Here is a 22,496-nt window from a genome sequence, read left to right as displayed (position 1 = left end):
CACAGACCCATCATTTATGATCTCACTTGTAGGTATGTGCCCAGAAGTGGACAGTTCAATGGGGATCACCAGTGGCTGGAGGGTGAAGGCGTGGGGAGATGACTGTCCAAGGCTATGAATTTCCAGTTGTAGGATGAATGAGTCCTGGAGATCTACTGTTCACATGGTGACTATAGTTAATATTATTGTAATCTGTACACATATATTAGCTGAGTGTAGATGTTAGCTGTTTCTACCACACAGATACAAAATGGTAACTCCATGAGGTGATCGATGTGTTAATTAGCTTGGTTTAGGACATTTTGCAATGTTTACTATGTATTATCATCACATCATACACCTCAAATACATATAATTTTTTATTTATCAATTATGCCTCTCTATATTATATCATTTTTTTCCTGGGGGCAGGGAATAAAGTGGGGAACAGGGGATTTCCTCAAGCAGCAGCCAACCTTGTCCTGCTATTGTGTCTTTTGTGTGCCTTATCCTTAGTGTGCCTTTTCATGTCTCACACTGTATGTGAACCATGACTTGAGTAAGTTTTGAAAGCTCTGCCTTACAGAAATTTCACAGAAATGTTCATAAAATTGTTAACCTGAGAGCAAGGCAATGACCCAGCCACAGGTGAATGGCTCAGTCTATAAGGTGTGTATGTGGAATACTATGTGGCAGTAAAAATAACCTATCTGGAGCTATATATAATTAACAGATTAATTTCAAAATATAATATAGAAGAAAAAAGCAAATATTAAATAATTTGTATAAACTGACTATATAAAGCACAATGCAAAACTTCATGTTTGGAGATGTATACATATGTAGTAAACTGACAAATGCCAATAAAAAAACCCCTGTATTTAGAATGATGGTGGCATTGTGGGGAAGATGAGTAATATGACCGGATGGGGAATGGGCGTGTCAGAAGTTTCATGGTGTTGGTATGTTCTGTCTTAAGCTGAAGGGTAGTAAGTGGGATTTCTTTTTTCTTTTTAGTAAGTGGGATTTCTAACAATGTGTAATATTTATCTTTTGGATATTTTATAAAATTATACATTATTTTAAGAAACAATACAGAAGGGTAGATATGTTAAATCCCCTATTGTAAAAGAAATCTATCTACATATTATATTAATTCAGAGACACAACTCTAGAATAACTGTCACTTATTCAAAGGTGTCTTAGAATTGCTGTGGAGCAGGTGGCAGTCACCACATGGCAAACCACATGTTTGCCATGATGTATGAACTTGTTCAAAATTATTCATACTGATGTCAATTTAAAAGGCATCATGAGTTCTACATAATTTGATTTAAAAAACCAGTTAAAAGAGTGTACTGGGATGATGCTAGGCATGGTGGTTTCCGCCTGAAATCCCTGTAACTTGGGAGGCTGAAAAAGGAAGATTGCAAGTCCGAGGCCAGCCTCAGCAACTTAGCAAAACCCTGTCTCAAAATTCAAAATAATTAATGAAAAGGGCGAGGACGAAGCTTCATGGTAAAGCACCCCTGGGCCAATCCCTAGCAAAAACAGCAACAAAGTCCATTGTAGTTTGGCACCAAAACAAAATTACTGCACACACAAAAGCAGATACCTGGCCGTATCCGCCCCCAACCCTCCCCAATTCCTGGTCTTCTACTGGTCTACCTTCTCCTCATTTCTTCCCATGATTTCTTTTTTTTGTAGTTATAAATGGACAGAATGCCTTTATTTGTTTATATCTTTTACATGGTGCTGAGGACAGAATCCAGTGCCTCACACATGCTAGGCTAGCTCTCTGCCACTGAGCTATGGCCCCAACCTAATTTTGATTTTTTTTTTTTTTGTATGTGTGTGATGCTGAGGATAGAACACACGGCCTTATGCACGTGAGGCAAGCACTCTACCAACTGAGCTATATCCCCAGCCCCCATGATTTCTTAATGAGTCAATGTACACAAGTTTTGAGTGTGAAAGTGCATCTCTTGGGAGGGGTTTGCTACCTAGTTATTACTATCTGTAGAGTTCTCCTCCAGGTTTCTGAAAGGTTGACTTGGTGTGACTTGGTGGTAAACATGGCACTCATGGTCTTCAGTCTATCCTGCTCTTCAGCTTCCATGATGCTCTCTTCTCCAAGTTCCAACCTTGTTTGAAACTCTATACCTATAAAACAAACATCCCCCACCCATCTTGTCTGCCAGGAGTTAATCCTGTGTCCTAACTTCTCTCAAAAGGTGATTTTCTCTCCCTTGCCATTTTCTGTGACCAGACACCAATCTCTGCTGCCCAGTTCTTTGCTTCTGTGGCTGTCATCCCTTGACACTTGGGTTCATATTTATTCCTAGTGTTGGGCACAGGGCTCAATAAATAAAAAAACTGTGGTCTAAAGCCATTTTCTATTTTATTCCTGATAAAAAGTGTTCCTGTCATTGAAATATGAAAAAACCTTGTTCTTTATTTAGTTACACAAAGATGCAGTGGTAATTTTAGAAAAATGTAAGGTATTCTTGAACTTAGGAGGAATAATAAATTATAAAAAATAAAAAAAAATAAGAAAGTAAACTCCTTCAGCATTTCTTCCCATTAGAATCATCTCCCCTTATCTCCCATCAGTTAGGTTTTACAAGTTGGAGAGTGCTGGGGGCAAGCACCTACCTGACCATGGTCCTAGGTCAGTGAGCATGCTGTGGAGGTAGAAGGATCAATGCCTCCCTCCCAGGGGTAGTGGACAAACCCTCTGGGCTGCGCTAGAGACAAGAAACAGCTCAGGTTCAGCTTTGTCATCAGCTCACTGTGAGACCTGACGGAGAAGGGGAGTGTTACCTGCTGGTCATTCTGAATTGGGGTGGATGTAGTGCGCCTTAGTAGGTTCTAGAATTTAACTCCAGTGGTATAAACCTGAGAAAATGGCCTTTCTCTGGGAATGGGAGGATGATTGTGTCGATTACCAAGTGAAGAGGAATTAGCCACCTTGCCCTGGGTTGTGGGATGGTCTTCTACATTCAGTATGTCTCACTAGATTGTGGCAGCTTTGTCTCAGCTCTGTGATGAGGAAAGCAGATGGCTAGGGTCCAGTGTGCCCATTGAGAAGTAGTGAGGCAGTGGCAGTGGTGATGTCAGGAAAATGACAAATGTGGAGAGATGTTTCTCAGTGGGTTAGTGGGGGAACTCTAGGTTTGTCCCATGAACTGTAGGAGGTTTCACATTCCTGACCTGTTTTTTTTCTAAATGCTAGCAGTATCAAAACATCATGTCAACCAAGAATTGCCCCCACACATTCCCAAGGACCCTATGGGAGGGACCTGCTCTCTACTCAGGTTCAGAACCACTGGAAGCTGAGTGGTCTAGCTGACTTCCCCACTTGGAAATTCTTCATGCAGTTCTATTTAGTTTTGATTTAATTATGAGGCAGCCTTTCCTCAAAAACCAACTACTGAGTCCCAACAAGGTCATGCCCCACAACAGGCATCTCTAAACTGAGGACAGTTTCATACTGAGAATATATTTTCAAGTCTGCACTTCTACTAAGCAATCTAAAAGTGAATAGTGCAAAGACTGTACAGGACTGAGAGCCTTGGAACCTAGGCAGACTTCTAACCTTGGCTGACTTTAAGACAATTCACTAGATTTTTGAGATTTAGTTAAAATTCTCCCATATAAATAAAAATGAGAAACTCTCATGTTTCTGGTCTGAAGATTCCTTCTAGGTCTAAAATTCAATTCTATCAGCCATTACTGACTCATCTTTGAATATGAAAATTCCAATTACTTGTAGAGAAGACATGGTTTGCACAAGAAAAAAAAATTCAGACACAGGAAGAAAAATTCTTACCACTCAAGTTTTAGGGAAACATTTTATAATTTATATATAAAATCTCAGTAAGAAACCATGTAAAATGACAGAAATATCCACCTTACATTAAGCCAAAAAACAAAACAAAACAAAAAATAAGACAAATCCACACATACTGAATGTAAATTTTAATTATAAAATAAGAATATGAACAAAACATTTTAAAATAATCTCAATTATTTGGCAACTCATCACATCATTGCAAGAGACAAATTTGACCTTAAGAAAAGTTTATGAAAAACTTAAATTGGACAGTTTGTTCATATGGGAGTTAAAACATGTTTAAAAAAGAATCTGGCAATAAAACCAGTTTCTATCCTGAAATAATTGTATATAAAACATAAAATCCTGAAGCTGAATAGATAGGAGTGATCTAACATTCAACGCATTTCTCTTCACTGAAAAAGATAGGGAAAGAATATTGGTAGAAGCTTTGGGCAGCGGGAGAGTGGAATGGACACCCAGAGGACCCCACTGCAGGGGTTGGGGGGGCATGTCACTTCACCTGACCCAGAATCTCCAGCGTCAGCGGGGCTGGTGGTAAAGTCACAGATGCAAATATAATCTAAAAACGAGTTAGGTTCTTAAAAACAGTCACGACTGTGAAAAGAAAAGCAGTGGAGACCCTTCTTCAGCTCAGCTACTTTACTTGGATACATGCAAGCGCCTGTGTTTCCTGCCAGGTCAGGTTCACACAGTCACAGGGCAGGCAGAGTCCTAAAAATTTTCTACTAATGACTGCATAGCATTTAAAACCCTTTTTTTATTAAAAAAAAATAATAAAATAAAATAAACAGATATAGTAAAGTTCACGGATAAGTTTTCTCTGTAAAATAAATAAAGTGTTCATTGATTAGCATCATACATAGAGTAAAATACAACCTATTTTTACATGTTCATATACTATACACAGATCACCAGTAGGCAGCCTGGTGTCTGATGGCTGGAAGGGTTTGCATTAATGATGTGTCACATTGGGAAATCCCAATTTTGAATGTTAAAATATACAACTCCTTTGTTTTGAGTTCAGATACAAAGTAAACTTACTTTCCTTTATCTGAAATAAATGTACATAATATCTTCTATGAACAATAGTTTATAAAGCTGTTTAAAACATAACAAGAAAAAGCTTGCACCTAGGAACTTATAGCACATGCATATCCTTTTCTTGGTTGGGGGAAAAAAAGCCTTCGGCCCACAAGGATGATCATCACCTCTCCACTGTGCTCCTCAAGCCGCCAGGGGAGGGTCAGGTTACCGCTTCGCCTTTTTCACAGGAGCTTCTTCTACTCTTTGCTGGCCTCTTGTCCGGGCCCCAGGAGGACTGACTTCTCTCTTGCGTTTAGTAGAAGGGGAGAGCTGTGTCTTTGATCTGCATTAAATAAAAGTCAAGGCAATAGTGAGTTAAAAGCGCTACTTCAAATAATTTGGGAGACCTTCAAAAAAGGGATTTAACTGGACTGCCGAGAAAAGCCCAGTGGAGTTTATACAAGAAAAAGAGCTTGAGATAACGGGACACACTAACTCAGAGTATTAGAGGAGTGTGGAAGCCTCTGGTTTCTGCTCTACCACCCCTAGGTGCTGACCTGGGCAGGCTGGCTTCCTTCTCTGCGCCTCACTTCTAGTTCTGAAACAAAGAAGTCAACTGCTATTCCTACCAACACATACCCTGTCCCAAATTGAAACAACTACCAAGAAGAGCAGGACTGAACCCAGGGTCTATCCTAGTGCAAAACCATGTTTCACAGTACAGCATTACAGAAACAGCTGGCAAAGGAAGAGCAGGATGATTGGAAGAATATGCTGACACTCACAGCATGTCCTCTAGTCTGCCATCAGAACTGTTAGGACTCCCATTAATCATGTTATTGTCCTTAGATGTATAAAATCCTTGTTGGCTCTCTGAATTTTCAGGAAAAGTTAACCAGAGTATAGTACACAAAATCTTTTATAATCAGCCCTCTAACATTAACAAATGTTTTCTTTACATCTTCATGCTTTGACATGATTTTTTTTTTTTTTTTTTAAATCACCTTCTACCTCCCATCTGATCAAATTCTGTGGCTAAGGTCCAGTTCAAAAGCCACTCCTCTGGGAAGCCTTCTGTATCACAGAACAAGCTGTGCCTTCCTAAGAAACCCCACGGTACTTTCTATCTTCATAGAGTATTTGCCATTATAATTGATCTGTGGTGTTTATTAAAATTTCACGTTACAGTCAGTATTGTAAAGCAGCACATTAGTAGAACATATTAGAAAATACCACTGATATTAAATCTATTTAGTTTTACTCATGCAAACTTGCCTCAGCTTCTACAGCAGGAATGTTAGCACCAGATATACTGCAAAATATATTTTTACTGTAGGTTGTTGTCAAAAAAGCATTCAAGGGGCTGGGGCTATAGCTCAGTGGTAGGGCACTTGCCTAGCATGAGTGAGGCACTGGGTTCGATCCTCAGCACCATTTAAGAAGCAAATAAATAAAGTTATAAAAAAAGGCATTCAAAGTCTTACATATATCTTTCCCAATAGATTAGATGTTTACCCAGGTTGGATGTTAAGATTTATTAATTTTTCTAACTCCAGTGCTTAGTGCAATGCTCCACACAAGGAATAAGCAACACATTTCTGCCAATGAATGAAAAGACTAGGAAAGGCAAAACTGCAGAATAGGGAGAACTGGAACTTTATTGGAATAAAAAACAGTTGCTTATAAACTTTAATATTGTCTCAGACAATATGGTTCTGGCATATTTCCTACCCACGCATAGAGAATAAGAAGCAGTGTTTGCTGAGAACTACTTCAAACTGTGTCCAGGAAAGACAATGATCACATGTGATCAGAGAAGAGCTGTGAGTCAGACTGCATCTTCCTTCTGTGGGAGCTCAGTAGGCTCAGTAGGTCACCCACACCCTTTCTTTCCACGGAGAGTGTGGTCTGTGACCAGTGGCACTGGTTACCTGGGAACCTGTTAGTCAGATAATCTTAGCCTACCCAAGACTTAGAGTATTGCAATCTGCATTTTCACCAGGTGATTCCTCTGCAAATTCAATTTCAAGAATGCACCCAAATCTTCCAGGGAATAATGAGAAAATCTGCTTTCCTTTGTAAGACACAGGGATAAGAGCATAAACATGTATTACAAGTATTTATGAAGATCAAATTGTGGCAAGAGATATCAAAACATAGCAATACATTTGAACCATCTTTTGTTCTTAAATGCTATAGAGCATACAAAGTAAGATCTCAAGGAAGAAACAGCCCCGAGGGGGGAAACAATGCCATGTCAGCAACTGCCCAGTACTGACTGAAAGTGCAATAGGAAGGAGAGAAGAGAATAGGCTGAAGCATGTGGGGAGGGCACTCTGCAGAAGAGGGACTTGAAGAAGGGGTTAGAACCTGCTTACTAGGGGGACCTACCTTATCAGCAGTGGGGACAAACCTGCCAAGGCACAAGCTAGGGCAAAGAGAGAGGACTTGGCACAACCTGTGAAGCTGGGAGATCAACCAGGCTGCAGTGGAAGGTGCACCTGTCAGGTGGCTGTGTCTGAAAGAAGATGCTTTGTCACCTCTTAACCTCTGCAAGGCTCTGGCTAAGCAAGATGTATGATGTTCCACCACACAGTGCGGATTTAACCAAGCACCCAGACCTGGGGCCACTTGGAGAAAACATGCCTTGCCTTTGGTGATGGTAGATGGGAATCCACAACAAGGCTTACAAGTGTAAAGGATGAGCCTGTGTAGCGTGGCCTGGTGGCAAAGCCACTGAAGACACCTTCTGTAGCCGTTCTTATTCTTCTTGGAAACCAAGGATCCCCAAAGACAGTTATTTGGAGAGACAAAAATCTTAAAGCAATTTTGGAACAAAGCATTACTCTACCAAAAATAGTCTCATAGCTTAAACATGACTTGAAGCGTAAGCAGGGAATCACCTTCCTAATGGGGGAGGGTCACTATTTTGCTGGTAGGTAACTTCTCTTTTCATAATTTTTGGTGATTTCTAGGAGAAACTGTTTCTGGGCTGCCAAGTTTGGAGGTTGCTCGTGTAGATGGCTCCCTATGATGCTTTCTGAAACAGATTATAGAAACACTGGCAGCACTGAATACTCCCATCCTTGGGACTATCTAGAAAGGATGAGGCTCTTTGTGCACAGGAGAGTGGGGAGGCAAAATGGGGATCAAAAGCAGAAAAACTGTTGGCTTTCCTGACCATCGCTATTAAGTAGACCTTGATGTCACCCAGGACCAACACTACTTGCATGGCTCTATCCTGGCTTTTACTGTGCATGATATTTTGTCATGACTCATTTTAAGACGAATCTGTGAAAAATAGAAAATATGTTGGTTGATAAAATAGAGATACCAAAACAGCTCACTGGAGTAGAATAAGGGGCCTAGATTAATGAAAGCACAATTGAGAGGGCTAAGTGTTCAGGTCCCCCAAAGTCAACAGCATAAGAAAGAAATCAGATAATGGAAGATGAATTACCAATAAAAACTCTAAGAAAAAGAACTTGTTTAGGGGGGTATGGTTCAGTCTGAGGCAAGTAATTCGTATGCATACTGAAAAACAGAATCCACAAGATGGGACAATCCTCTTCTGAATTCACTAGACCCACTTGGTGTAGGACATTTGCTTTAAAGAGACTACAAGTGGAAAGAAGAAAACAGGGATAAGGAGGTTTAAAACAAGAAGACCTGGAAGTTACCCTTAAATACTTAAGAGAAAATACTACAAGGCCCCCAAAGAACTAGAACAGTAGAAGCTACCAGAATACCAGCTTCTACTGAACACAAGGAAGAGAATGCTAAGAAGGAAGTGACTTCCCCTGCCTGAAGTATGTGCAAAAAAAGGAACACCAAGAGCAGAGAACTGCTCAAACAGTGGTTCAGCCACTGATAGCCTAGGACTGGAGCACTACTGAGAGCCCATCCCACCTGATAATCTAAAATTATGAAGACAACGCCATAGCCTTGGAACCAATCAACTAATGCCAGGTAATCTAAGCCAAAGAGAAAAGAATCCACTTATAAACTACAAGTTCCTTAAGTACATTGGGAAGAACAGTGATAATCCAGGTGGTTTATCCAGATTATATAAGTTAAGTATGAGTTTTAAAGAATTTCTTTTGGTGAGGGGTACTGGGGATTGAACCCAGAGAGGCATTACCATTGACTATATCCCCAGCCTCTTAAAAAACCATAAATAAATATACATAAATAAAGGGCTAGGGATATGGCTCAGCAGGGAAGCACTCTGGGTTTAATCCCCAGGACCAAGAAAAAAAGGAAATGGGTTCTTCAAGAAGGTGCAGAATGGCAGAAGGGTGAGAACATGTGCCCTCTGCTGAAGATAAAATGAAAGACAACTAAGAACTCTTTTTGGGTGGAGAAGCTGGGGAAAGTGCCTGGCAGCTCTTAGCTGCCCCCATCACCTCTGAGCCTCTGATCTCGTGGTAGATCTTGTGGTGGCTCCAGGGGGCTCATCCTCTTCCTCTTCTTCCTCTTCCTCATCAGACTCCTGATCTTTTTTGTCCTCAGTTGCTTCAGAAACTGATTTCTGGCGTTTTCTTTCTGGCTCTGAGAATTCTGTTAAGAGAGAAGGATAACACCTGGATTGTACAATTCCCAAAGACACTTCCAAAGGAGAGTCATGGAGTGTAGAAGTTAGGATATTGGGGACTTGGAGGCAAAAGAAGTGGTTTTCCACTTCCTTTTAGTCTTAGCACTTGCAATTCACAACTGTTTAACTTAATCTCAAACACATTTGGGATAGTTTACTTATGCAGCTCACAGCCAACATTCATGAAAAAAATCACATATTCTGAGAAAAGCATCTGGGATGTACCATTTCTGACATGGGATGAGAGCCATTTCACACATATTTACACAATATTAATACAAGCTGTACCCCACTGGATTTTCCTTGTTCAAGGAAAAACTCTTAAAAAAAAAGGTGATTCTGAAGTATAATTAGAGACATACCAGCATCATCTGACAGCGTGAGCGAACGCTTGGGCTTCCTTCCTCTCCGACGTGCACTTGCTACGGTTTTCTCATCACCATCGTCCTAGGAGTAATAAAATTAAAGTTGAAAGGATGGTCAACTGATCATTTAGTAAGGTTTTTCCTAAAGGATGCATCTTGATAAGAAAACTAACACTTACATTGCTTATACCTCTTTCTTGTAGGTTAGCTGTTTCTTTATTGGATTCATCTTTAAAAAAAGGAAAATCTTTGCATTAGTATTTTATTACTAAAAATTAATTTTAATAGCCTAGTTATTATCTGTTAATGCACCAATGCTATTTAATGCACTGTTATACAATTTATCATTATTTTATATCAGTTAGACAAAGCATCAGAACACCTAGCAGAAAGCATGTCATAATGTAAGTTAGGAAAGCAAAGTTTTTTTTTTTTTTGTTTTGTTTTTAATTTATTTTTAATTTATTTTTTTTAAAGAGAGAGAGAGAGAGAGAGAGAGAGAGAGAGAGAGAGAGAGAGAGAGGGAGAGAATTTTTAATATTTATTTTTTAGTTCTCGGCAGACACAACATCTTTGTTGGTATGTGGTGCTGAGGATCGAACCCGGGCCGCACGCATGCCAGGCGAGCGCGCTACCGCTTGAGCCACATCCCCAGCCCCAGGAAAGCAAAGTTTTCATTTCAGATTTGCAACCTATAAGTTGTGACCGTAGCCAATTATTTACAATTTATGAGCCTCAATGTTTTCATATGTAAGTTTGGAGTTGGGTTAGACTATCTTTATGGTTCCTTACAGTAAACTCATATGCTCTGAACCCAGAAAGGCAGGAAAAAAAGGTGTGTAGGGAACCCCTAAGACACACCAGGAAATGCATGCAATCCAGGATCACATACAGGATAGGCGTTCCTTATCTGAAATGCTTGGAACTAGAAGTGTTTTCAGATTTCAGATTTTGGAATATTTGCATATACATAATGAGATATCTTGGGGATAGGACCCAAGTCTAAACATGAAATTCATTTATATTTCAAATATACCTTATACATACATATATCCAAAAAGTATAGAATTTCATGTTTCTTCAAATAGCATAATATAAAAATGACAACAGAGAACAAAAAGAAGCATTGCAATTTGAGGATGAATTCCTAAAAGAAATGCCATCTTAATGCACAAATTTATTTGTGAAGGCCATATTGATAGACACAACTATGCTTGTGTGTGGGTTTTTATTTATTTATTTATTTATTTATTTAAAGAGAGAGATGAGAGAGAGAGAGAGAGAGAGAGAGAGAGAGAGAGAGAGAGAATATGAGAATTTTTAAATATTTATTTATTTTAGTTCTCGGCGGACACAACATCTTTGTATGTGGTGCTGAGGATCGAACCTGGGCCGCACACATGCCAGGCGAGCGTGCTACCACTTGTGCCACATCCCCAGCCCCTGTGTGTGGGTTTTTAAAAGTGATAACATCAGGTGTATATAAGAAGCTAGCTGGCAGCTTTACTGATATTTCTTTAAGGTAAGTTTTCACACTCTTTCTCCTTATAAAGGTAATTTTATGCAGCATTTTTAGTGCACCTGTGTTTTGATTGTGACCTGTCACGTGAAATTAGGTGTAGAATTGTCCACTTATAATGTCATGCCAGCACTTGAAAACTTTTGAATTTTGGAGCATTTCAGATTTCTGATTAAGGATGTTAAGCTTGTGCATCTTTTTTTTTTTTTTAAATGTTTGTTCTTAAGTTTTAGGTGGACACAATATCTTTATTTTACATTTATGTGGTGCTGAGGATGGAACCCAGTGACTCATGCATGCTAGGCGAGCATTCTACTACTGAGCCACAACTCTAGCCCCAAACCTGTGCATCTTTTAAATTTCAATGTAACTCTGTAAATTACAATCCTGATATAAAGTTTGGAAAAATAAAGCTTGTGTAATTTGATTTCCATAATTTGTTCAGAGTCATACAACTGATAAGCAGAGTGATAGTTGGAAAAGTTTAATATATCACAGCAATTAAAAAAGTTATGCATTACAAGCCTTTTGTAGGTTGTATATGCCTATTCATGATGTATTTGTTTTTGGTAGCTGTTATGATTTTCTGAGAATGTACTTTGGTAAGAAAAATGAAGATTAGCTCATGTACATGCTTTGAAGCTACAAATAAGGCATGTTTTTAGATGACAAAAACTCAAAGGTACTTAGTAGTTATGAAGACTGTATTAATTGCCTTTCTCTGCACGTTCAATATATTATATTACAAAGAAGAGAAAAAGTTAATCTGATAACAAGACCAACAAAGAAGTCTGTTTTAATTTGGTCATTACTACCCAGATTCAGAAAACTACTGTCAAATAACAACCTCACAAAGCTTAAGTTGGAGTCTTTAAAGAACATTCAAGTTATGAAGATTTTTTGTATGGATTTAAAATATTATTTATAAATTAAAATTGGTTAAAAATCAAGCATAGCTGGGTGTGGTGATACATGCTTGTTATTCCAGATACTCAGGAGGCTTAGGCAGAAGGATCACAAGTTTGAGGCCAGTACAGGAAATTTAATGAGACGATGTCTTGAAATAAAAAGAGCTGGGGATGCAGGTCAGTGCTATTATGCTTGCCAAGCATACAGGAGGAAGAAATGAACCTTAACTTACCAAGAGACAAGAAAAATTGAAGTATTACACAAGCTCACACATAGTTGAATGTGGAAAAACATTTTATACAGGTATTATACTTTGCTTTATCTTGCTGATCAGAATACATACGTTCCTAAATTAGCTGATATAAAATAGCTGTCCCTCTCATCCTTTTTGCTTATGTCAATGCTTTAGAGCCTACCAGTGGCTCTTCTTGCATAAAAATACAAAATTTTAAACCATGAAATCAACGTATACTCATTTTAAAGAATCTGGAAAATGTATGCAGCAGTAAGGAATGTAAACAGTAAGGAATGCTCTCCTTATTCTACCGTGTGGAGCTAAAGATTGTCAAGATTTTGGAACATTTTTTCTTCTTGGAATGAGGGCAAAAATATTTCTAACATTTTATCTCTTGTGTCCTGGGCTCTGGAAATTGAACAGGCTGCTTCAAAATTATGATTCCTCTGAGATCAGCAGGCTCTTGAGCTGAATGTGTGCCTTTCTGGTAACTGCCCAAGCCCAGGCAGCTGATCTATTTCTTCCCTGTACAAATCCAACACATCTGGTAGGATCCTGAAGTACAGGCTCTTCCTGTGGATGCAGTGCCTCCAGTGTTTTGCCTTCAATTGCTTTTACCTTCCTCTAGGATGGCCCTCCAGGGTTCTTAACACAGAAAGACTCAGATCAAAGAAACAGACCATAAGTATATTCTCTCATGCTATACAAACAATTATTTTTACTAAGCAGCCCACTCATTTTACTGATGAACAGAATGAAAGTCTAAAGCCTTTTCCAAAAGCCAGCCTTCCTGCTCACCAAGGGAAAAACATTTACTTAGGAAATCAGTTTGAAACTTTCTGTGAAAGAGGGGCTGGGATTGTGGCTCAGTGGTAGAGTGCTCTCCTAGCATGGGCGGAACCAGGGTTTGATTCTCAGGACCACATAAAAATAAAGACATTGTGTTGTGTCCATCTACACCTAAAAAATAAATAAATAAAAATAAAATAAAAAAAAAAAGAGTTAAAAAAAATTTTCTGTGAAATAACTGAAAGCATACCAATTCCTTGCAGCATACACAGAGCTAGGTGCTCCAGGTACATACCTGTTTGTATCACTTTCAGTTTGCTGCTAGGTGGAGATTGTTCTACCTAAGTTTAAATGAACAAAAAACCGAAACCAGGAGTTTATCACATAGAAAGGCAATCTATAATGGAAAGAAGATTTAAACTTCTACTTATTACACAGATAGAATGTTTGGGACCCATTTTCTGCAGCTAGATGCCCATGCTTCCAAACATAGTCTTGGCAACCAGTCCCTTCCCCAGCCACCCTGCTGCAAGCTGAAGAATGGGTACTGCATGCAACCACAGTGGCCACTGTGGTTAATATTTCCTAGAGTCAGCAATTCATTTTCCATGTTGGTAAATATATTCACATTGGTTCTCTGGTTTCTTTTCATCTTATTATAATTCTATGAGAAGTATTGCAGGTATCATTGCATCACTTTACAGCCAAGGAACTGCATTTCCAGAGGGTCCCCTGACTGGTGTGAATCACAGGTCTGGTATGATAAGTGGTAAAGCTGAGCTGGGCATTCCAAGTGTTCATGTTAGGTCAGTGGCCATGTGTCCTAATAGTGCTGTCACTGAACTGCATACAGTGAGATCTTGACACCATGATTTCAGTGTGCATACACTTTAGGGTCAAAGATAAAAAAAATTTCAAAAAGATAAACTATTGCTGAGAATTCTTCTGCACTGGAACCAGTATACAGTTTAGTATAAAAATAATTCCACAGAAAGCAGTAAGATGGCAAGACATGTCAGAGATCTTCATAAAAAGTTACCATCTCAAAATCATAAAACAGCAAATTTCTATATTTTAGCTAAGGGTAACCATAAGAAGCTAAGTTCCAATATATAATTTTCACATGACCAAACTCTTTAGGGAGGAAGGAATGAAACCAAAGAACAGCTAATAAAACTCCATTTATATGACTCTGCTACTAGCCAAAACATTTAAATGGTTGCCCATGTTTAAGAAAATCTTTTAAAGCTTTTCAAATACTTGAAAAAAAAAAAAGTAGTTCAAAATACTAGATATTGAAGTGTGCCCATTCAAGGTCAAGAGACTTGAAAAGTTTGTTTTTATGTTTTGTAGGTACTTACAGTGGCAATGCCAGTATCTGTTTTGGAGTCGTCTTCTAAAGAAAACAAAACAAAACCCAAAAATACCCATTTAACAGATGTGTTTAAGAATTCACCTGTGTATGAACTTAAAACACTCCAAATACCTACTTGTTTTTAATGCTGTTTCTACAGGGTATTTACGAGGTCTTCCTCTTTTCCTTTTAATAATTATCGGCTGATCTTCCTAAGGGAGAATTAAAACAAAACAAAACAGCAACAAAAGAACAATTTTATCCTCTATTATACAGTTTGTCTTCTCAACCCTCCTAAGAGTGTTTAAATTTCAACTTTGTGACGTGAAAGAGATGTTTTGGGTGTAGTGTTTATTTCTCTCATTGTAATTCCCTCACTGGATTCTGATAACTTGCCTTGGGATCCAGAGAGAGGTGAGGATGTTGAGAGGATGAGATAATGGAGATAAGTGCTGGTGTCACCTCTTACTTCTGTAAAAACTATATAAATCCCATTTGAATTGTGGTTTAGTTCAAGTTACTTGTGAACAAATTTTATTTCATATAAAAAAGAATTTCTTATACGAAAGTATGAAAAAACAAAAGGAACCATTAAAAATGAGCAAAGTCAGCAATGGTTATCTAGACCTGGCTAGTGTACAGACTGTGTCCTGGGCTTAAGGAGTTCGGTCTCATAGGCTCCCTGAAACCTGATGGGCCTATATAGAAGATAGGGCTGATGTGGTCTGTCTGCTCCTGTATCCTCCCAGGACATTGCCTCATGAAACTGGGTCCCCCTTGGCCCACCCTGATGCTGTTCCCATTTCCACCTGGCTGGATTCCATGGATTTGGAAACCTCCTGCTGCTGCCCTGTTCTGGTACCTGGCCTGGTAGTGCTAAGCTTCAGGGCCAGAAACTTTTCATTGCCACTGATGTAGTGCTGGACTGGCCTTATCTGACCATGACAAAAGTAGGTCTTACAAAAATGTTCTGATGAAACAAAGATGAACAAAATTAATCATAATGACACTGATAAAATGCATGCTATGTAATGGTGTCTCACTGCACTAAAAAAGTAAAGCTCTTTCAAAAATACTTAGGAAAAACCCTTGATAACACTATTCTGCACATTCAATCTGGTTTTAGTACTTAAACAATTCTGAGCAAATAAACATGAAAAGCATTTCTCACCTCCTGTGATTTGATGCTATCATCTTCATTCTGCTCTGTCTTTTCACTAGTAGCCTCACTGCTGCTAAGTTCATCTGCAGAAAAGGCAGGGCTCAGTACAAGAGTCAGCCTTTACCAATGCCCACAGGGGTACTCACCCAGGGGACCTGCACTGTTGTGGCTACACGCACACACACTTCATTTACATGCTTCCACTATCAAAATCAATAAGCCTGAGTTTGGTTAAGAGCAAAGCATCACACTTTGAGTAGAGCAGGATCAATTTAAAAAAATAATTCCCAACCTTATTAACCTTAAGCATGAGGTATGGTATTACACAGAGAAAGCAAATGAGCAAAATAGACATTTTGAGGGGCAAAGCCAGTGAGAAGATGCCGGTTGCTTTGGAGTCTTAATTTCTTAATTTATCCCAGTATATGTTATAACTCACCTTTTTCTTCCACGGCCCTTGACGCACTGCTGTTTGTCTTGAAACTTGTTCTGGATAATTCCTCCAAGTCTCCAGAGTTTTCTTCCTATAGATAAGTTAAACAAGAGGATTCATCTTCAAACAACTCTGCCTCCACTCACCCTCCCCAAAGTTTTCCTTTCTATTTCAAAAATAATTTCCTTGATGTTTTTTAGGACAATTAGTTGGAAAATGGCTTTTAAAAAGCAACTATTATTGATGCTAGTGAGATTATTAAAAAAGAAATAGATTCTGAAGGCAGAAAAGCATGAGATCAGGCTCAACCATAAAATAGCAAGGTTGTACTTCTTTTCCCCTGCAGAATGGAAAATGCTGTTCTCTTTTCTTTGAGAGAAACTACAAAGAAAGAGCACATAGAAATTGGCAACAGCTTTGTTTCTTTGTGAAGTGGTGGAGGAAAGGATTGTGGGGAAGGGACAAATTGTAAGGTGCCAAAGGGATTTCTGAGTATTTCAAGGTGCTAACGTAGAACAGTGATCTCTCAATGATTAAATGATATACCCTTAACCACAAAAGGTTTTGAGCATGAAATACCAAAGTTTTTCATTCAAATAAAACAAATATAGTATGCAAACAAAACTATATAAAATAGGATGAGATCAGGATAAATTTAAAAACTAAAGCCTTAATTTTATTTAATAGTCCTTACAAATAATTATAAATCCTCATTTCTATTTATTATTATTATTATTATTTACTTTTGGGACTCAAACTCAGGGCCTCACACATACCAGGCAAAGACTCTACCCTTGAGGTTTGCCCCTGGCCCTCAATTACTTTTAATATTACTTATTTTTGAAGAGGTTCTCCTGATTAAAAATACCAAAGGGTCTACAAAAAAAAGCCCTCACCTGACACTTCCCTTCAGAGATTTTCAATGTCACTGGGTTTTGATTTAGCCAGCATTTGAAGGGGTATAAATATGAAAGCAAATACATCCATTTAACATCCACATTTCACACACTTTTCCTTAAACATTTGAATTTTTTTTGCCTATTTCATGCTGGTTCTTTGTACCTAGTATTGACGATGACAAAGAGTTTCTGTTACTTCCTAGTAACACTAAGTGTCAGTTCAGCCATTTCTCTTATGTATTTGTACCTGCATTATAAATGTTATTTTTGTCTTATGGTTTGTCTTGCAGAAATCTTCATTCTGTGTCTATTTTGGAATGGTCAGTTCAATTAAAACTAATTTTTTTTTTTTAAGGTGGACACAATATCTTTTTTTTTAATGTGGCGCTGAGGATAGAACCAAGTGCTGCATGCATGCTAGGTGAGCACTCTACCACTGAGACACAACCTCAGCCCCTCAATTAAAACTAATTTAACAGACTCTGCAAATTCCTTCAACTGAGCATCTGTAAACTATTCAATCATAAAATGTTGAAAGTGAATAAAGAACTGAAGAAATAATTCTCTAGTCCTCTGTATTATGGAGCTCCCACTTTCCTTATGGTACCTTGAAAGTACTACATTGCCAGGACCAAGACATGCAATTATGGTGCATGACTGACATATAATATCAGAGATAATGCTGCTGCCAGTGAGTACATCAGGTCCAATCTGTACAATAAATATTATTAGAGATTTGTTTGTTTTTGAATAAAAGGCTGATATAAATAGTGGTTCTACCATTTTATCATACACCTCAATGGTTCATTCTACACCCTCCTTGGAAGGATATGGTTTAGAGAAAGGAATATCAGTCCCTAGGGAAAGCCAGAACTTTACTATTTACACTAAATGTGATATGAAATAAATGCTATTACAGACAGAAAATTATTTTCTCTGATCTTATAAACACTGACTAAGGCACATTATGATTTTCAGTCTAGAATTTCTTTAAGCAAGAGAGCAGGGATGGGGAAGAGTGAGTTTGTGGGCTGGGGATATAGATCAGTTGGTAGAGTGCTTGCCTCACATGCACAAAGCCCTGGGTTCAAAAAAAAAAAAAAAAGTGAGTTTGTATGTTGGGGGTTGGAGCAAGCAGGAATTTGGGGGATTCTTGCTTTCAGTGTAGCAAGAACACCTACAGTATTTTTATGTCCTGGGTTGAAGAAGTTCTGCCCAGAAATTTTCAAACCACTGAATGAACTGCATTTCAGTCCTTAAGGTGGTCCTTTTAAGACCCAACCTCTGGCCCCTTAGGCATATAATCAGATCCTGAAGACATGCAAACAACTCACTTTTATTCCCTATTATGACTTCTCCAATGCCTACATTTTTTTCACATATTCAATTTCAGTCTTCTTTTAGTCTTGGCATACACATTTTAGAGTAATGATATTATTCCTTTTATAAAGAGATACATTCTGATTATGTGGAAAGCTATAACAGGAATGATAAAATCACTCCCAACCTAGTATATAAAAATTACTATTAACACTAAATGTGATATGAAATAAATGCTATTACAGACAGCTTTCCATGTAAGAAAACATTCTAATACTGAAAATATTATCTGTGTACACAATTTTTGATGAGACAAGCTGACTTATTTTGCTTAAATTTAAAATTAAAAAACATACATGAAACTGAAGGAAAAATAAAGAGATACACTTTCAATCTGCATCTCTTCAAATTTAGAAGTATTATCTCACAATTCCTGTTCTGGAAAGGGCAGTAAGGAATGGATTAAAAGTTGTTTATTCCTTTGACTATAATTCACCAGGATTTATGAGAATAGGCCATTTTCCTTTTTCAGTTGGTAAGTATTTAATAGTGATCTGACTTAAATACTTTTATAACAAGGTGGAAGAAAATAGAGAAAGAGAGAGGAAAGAGAGGAGGAGATGGAGCTAGTCTGAATAGACAATATAAAGTTTCAGAGTAACAAGTCTCAGAAATGGAAAAATACCCTAAATAAAGATATTGTGTCTAGCAGGAAGAGGGGAAATCTGGGCAGGAGCAGAAATAAATTTTGTGAACTTCTCTTGAGTCATAAGAGAAAAACAGGACCCTAGGAAAAGGCGGTAAGGAAGCTGGCCTTGGGGAAATCCCTATATTTTAGGGGCAGGAGGTAAGCAAAGGGAAGGTATAATATTAACATTTAAAGTAATACACATCATTGTATTTCAATATTTGGTACATCTGCAATGAAAGCACCTGGAAACCTTAAGAAATCAATAATATTACTGAGCAAAACCCCAAACAACCAGTATTCTGAACTGTGACATTAACATAATCTTGCAATTTAAGAATTATAAAATATAACATCTGCTCTTTTTTTTGTGGGGGATTATTGGTAGGTATACATAAAGTAAAAGGGATGCAAGAATGAAACAATACTACCATAAGTATTCACAGTGATGTAATTAGGCTATCCCTAACTTAAAATTAATATGTAGAAAAAATACCTTTGTGTCTTGTGGTTCCGCTCCAGAGCACTGTCTCTGTGCTGTTTCTATTCTGGAATCCAGGACATCTGAATTATCATCTGTAAATCAGTTTAGACAGAATCACAAAGGAATAAAAGCTAAATGAAAAATGACATGCACAGTTCTATTTTAAGTCAGTTCGAAAGTTCTTTTTTAGGCTTGGGACACAATGAAGTCAAAAATTATTCTGAATGTATTTACAATGTCATGTGATTTCAGCATCAAGCATTGGCCTTTGGCCCTGGCAAAGTAAAAAAAAATAAAAAATAATAAATAAATAAATAAATAAATAAAGCATAACAAAAAATTCCTAAATGCTCACAAGGTATCAACAAAGCAGCAGTTCTATGGAGAGGGTTAAGTGCACACACAGTTCCCAGAGATACCTTAACTTTAATTTCCTGGATGAGTTACCACCTAAGAGGCACAGCTTAGTGGTTGGGCTCTGGAATTGGATTTGGTTGGTAGAAGTAAAGTTAGATTCTCAGAACCTTAATTTCTTCTTTATTAAACGGCAACAATACCTAACTCACTGAATTACTATGAAAAATGGGAAATGTACAGATAGTACCTGAATATAATATGAACTGAATAAATCACTATAAAATAGCTAAAAAAGCACTTAATTATCATTTTTTCTTATAGTCACTGAATAAGTATTTATTGAATTTCTACTTTGTGGCAGGTATTTGAGTAGAAAGGTCCCTATACTGGCCAATAAAGTTAGTCACATGTAGCTACTAAAATTTAAAATTAAAAATTCATTCTTTTATTCACACTGATCACAATGATGTGCTGAACAGCTACATGTGACTAGTAGCTCCTATACTGACAAAGTAAGCATGGAACATTTCCGTCACTGCAGGAAGTTCCAGCTGATGGCACTGTTATGGACATGAAAAAATCAATAGTCTGAAGCAGAGGAGCTAAAGTGCTTCTCAGCCTCTAGAGATCCTGGCAGTGTAAAGACACCATTAGCCTCCAGAGTTGTGAAGTAAATAGCTGATACCCTCAAGGATTCTGTTATTGGCCTACTCTTTTGACTGCCAAATAATGTGATTTTTTTAAAAGATGTCTAAAAGAGGAATATATATATATATATATATATATGTATATATATTCTAAATACCCAGTTCATCTTCTGAGGAAGCATAATGCTTCTTTCTTTTTCTTTTAGGAATATGCCTTTCTTCCTCTTCGACCTGGAATTAAGAATGATTATATTAAAGGCAATAGCATCTTGACCAAATCAACTGACATGGGGACATATAATATTACCTTTCTATCCTTTGGAATAAATTTCTATATTAATATTAAGAAAAGAACCTCAAATAACATTTTTGGCATCTAGACTTGAATTACACTAATTTTCTAATCTTCAGTCTTTCTGGTTTTGAATGTAAATCCATATAGAACATTCAAATATGGCTGTGGTAACATACTACATTTCAACAATTCTAAAATAAATTTTTAAAATTTTCTTATTTTATCATTTATGAAGATAAGCTATCTCTTACATCAATGGAAGATCATAATTTAATTGACAGTTTTCCTACTTTCTCAGTGGCCCATTAAAAATGGGCTTCTTGTGGTTGATGAAAGACAGCATATGAAGACAGATTTTGACTATATAACATGGATGTGTCCAAATAATCCTGAGACCTGTGAAATTACCTAAACATTTTAACAGCACACAGATACAAGTGATATGCAGAACTTGTATTACATCCATTTAATATTATAAATAATTAAAACCTTTCTAACACTTTTCTTTGTGTACAGATGAAAATATTACATTTAAAACATGAGATGCTTGAGTTTATTATGAAAACATACCTCTTTAGAGTTTGCTTCTGTGTTATCTTTCCCGCCACTGGATATCCCTGAGTGATAAATACAACAATGAAGAAAATATGTTAAATTCTTATATATTTTTCATTCTAACACTTATTTTAGGGGTATATGTGGGGGATAGGGTGGGGAAAAAACTGACTTGGAAATTTTACAGAGTAACAGTAATGTTATGTAGCACTGCTATAGTTCACATATAATTTTTGATGCTGTCAGGTTAAGTTCCAGTTTCTGCCATTGTTAGACATCAGTAAACTGGGCTCAAGGAGGGAAGTAACATGTCCAGGGTCACAAAACTGAATTTTAACATAGTCAATGTCAAGGCCTTTTCCTTTCAGTTTGTGTTGCAGCAGCATAATATCAGTACACAACCTGGACACAATTTAGCATACTCAGTACACTAGAGAGCTGCCTATAAGAGAATAGTACCATGCTAGAGACAGAGGTGCACTGCATATATTCTGGGGATCAGGCCCAACAGTAAGCAAAGCAGCACTCTCTATATTTAGAAAAATAACAGAGAAACTAAATGCTACCAGCAAAAGAAGCAATAAATAACAACGGCATATGCTACCCACAATGGAATAGTAACTAGCAATTAAAATAACTAGTGTTACACAAGTAAACAGGAAAAAAATCTCAGAACATATTGCCAAGTGAGTAAATAACATGGAGATGGTTTATATAATATGTTACCATTCAACTAAACAAGGCAACATATGCTGCGTATTGTTTATGAAACTAGAAATTCTTTAAATGCAAATAGTGCTTCCTGTTAGAGTGGGATAACAGGGAAAGACACTGTAACTGGGAAGGGGGTGGTAAGGGGATTTTACTACATTTGTAACATTTTTAAGAGATGTGGAAATCAAATATGCTAAATGTTAACATTGATTAAACTAGGCTCTGGACATAAAGGTGCTTATAACTATCACTGCATTATTTTTGTTTTAAATGATATGCTATAAAATTTGTGTATGATGAACAGACCCTTCCTTGT

General features: G+C 37.5%; 1 protein-coding gene across 1 annotated transcript in view; it reads right to left on the bottom strand.

Annotated features, from left to right (window-relative positions):
* Window positions 1-3,859: 3,859 nt before the first annotated feature.
* The window catches only part of Bod1l1 (biorientation of chromosomes in cell division 1 like 1), a 53,010-nt gene continuing 34,373 nt past the window's right edge, over window positions 3,860-22,496 (bottom strand). Inside the window, exons 15-26 of the mRNA XM_026402895.2 lie at window positions 21,482-21,528; window positions 20,775-20,847; window positions 19,625-19,704; window positions 16,228-16,312; window positions 15,798-15,871; window positions 14,763-14,838; window positions 14,634-14,668; window positions 13,568-13,613; window positions 10,000-10,049; window positions 9,818-9,902; window positions 9,268-9,421; window positions 3,860-5,204 (exon numbers count right to left, since the gene is read on the bottom strand). Of these exons, the coding sequence (XP_026258680.2) occupies window positions 5,087-5,204; window positions 9,268-9,421; window positions 9,818-9,902; window positions 10,000-10,049; window positions 13,568-13,613; window positions 14,634-14,668; window positions 14,763-14,838; window positions 15,798-15,871; window positions 16,228-16,312; window positions 19,625-19,704; window positions 20,775-20,847; window positions 21,482-21,528 (923 nt within the window). The 3' untranslated portion in view covers window positions 3,860-5,086. The remainder of the gene's footprint in view (window positions 5,205-9,267; window positions 9,422-9,817; window positions 9,903-9,999; window positions 10,050-13,567; window positions 13,614-14,633; window positions 14,669-14,762; window positions 14,839-15,797; window positions 15,872-16,227; window positions 16,313-19,624; window positions 19,705-20,774; window positions 20,848-21,481; window positions 21,529-22,496) is intronic.

The sequence above is a fragment of the Urocitellus parryii genome, chromosome 10, assembly GCF_045843805.1.
Source record: "Urocitellus parryii isolate mUroPar1 chromosome 10, mUroPar1.hap1, whole genome shotgun sequence".
NCBI lineage: Eukaryota > Metazoa > Chordata > Mammalia > Rodentia > Sciuridae > Urocitellus > Urocitellus parryii.
This window is presented reverse-complemented; position numbering and strand designations above follow the sequence as displayed.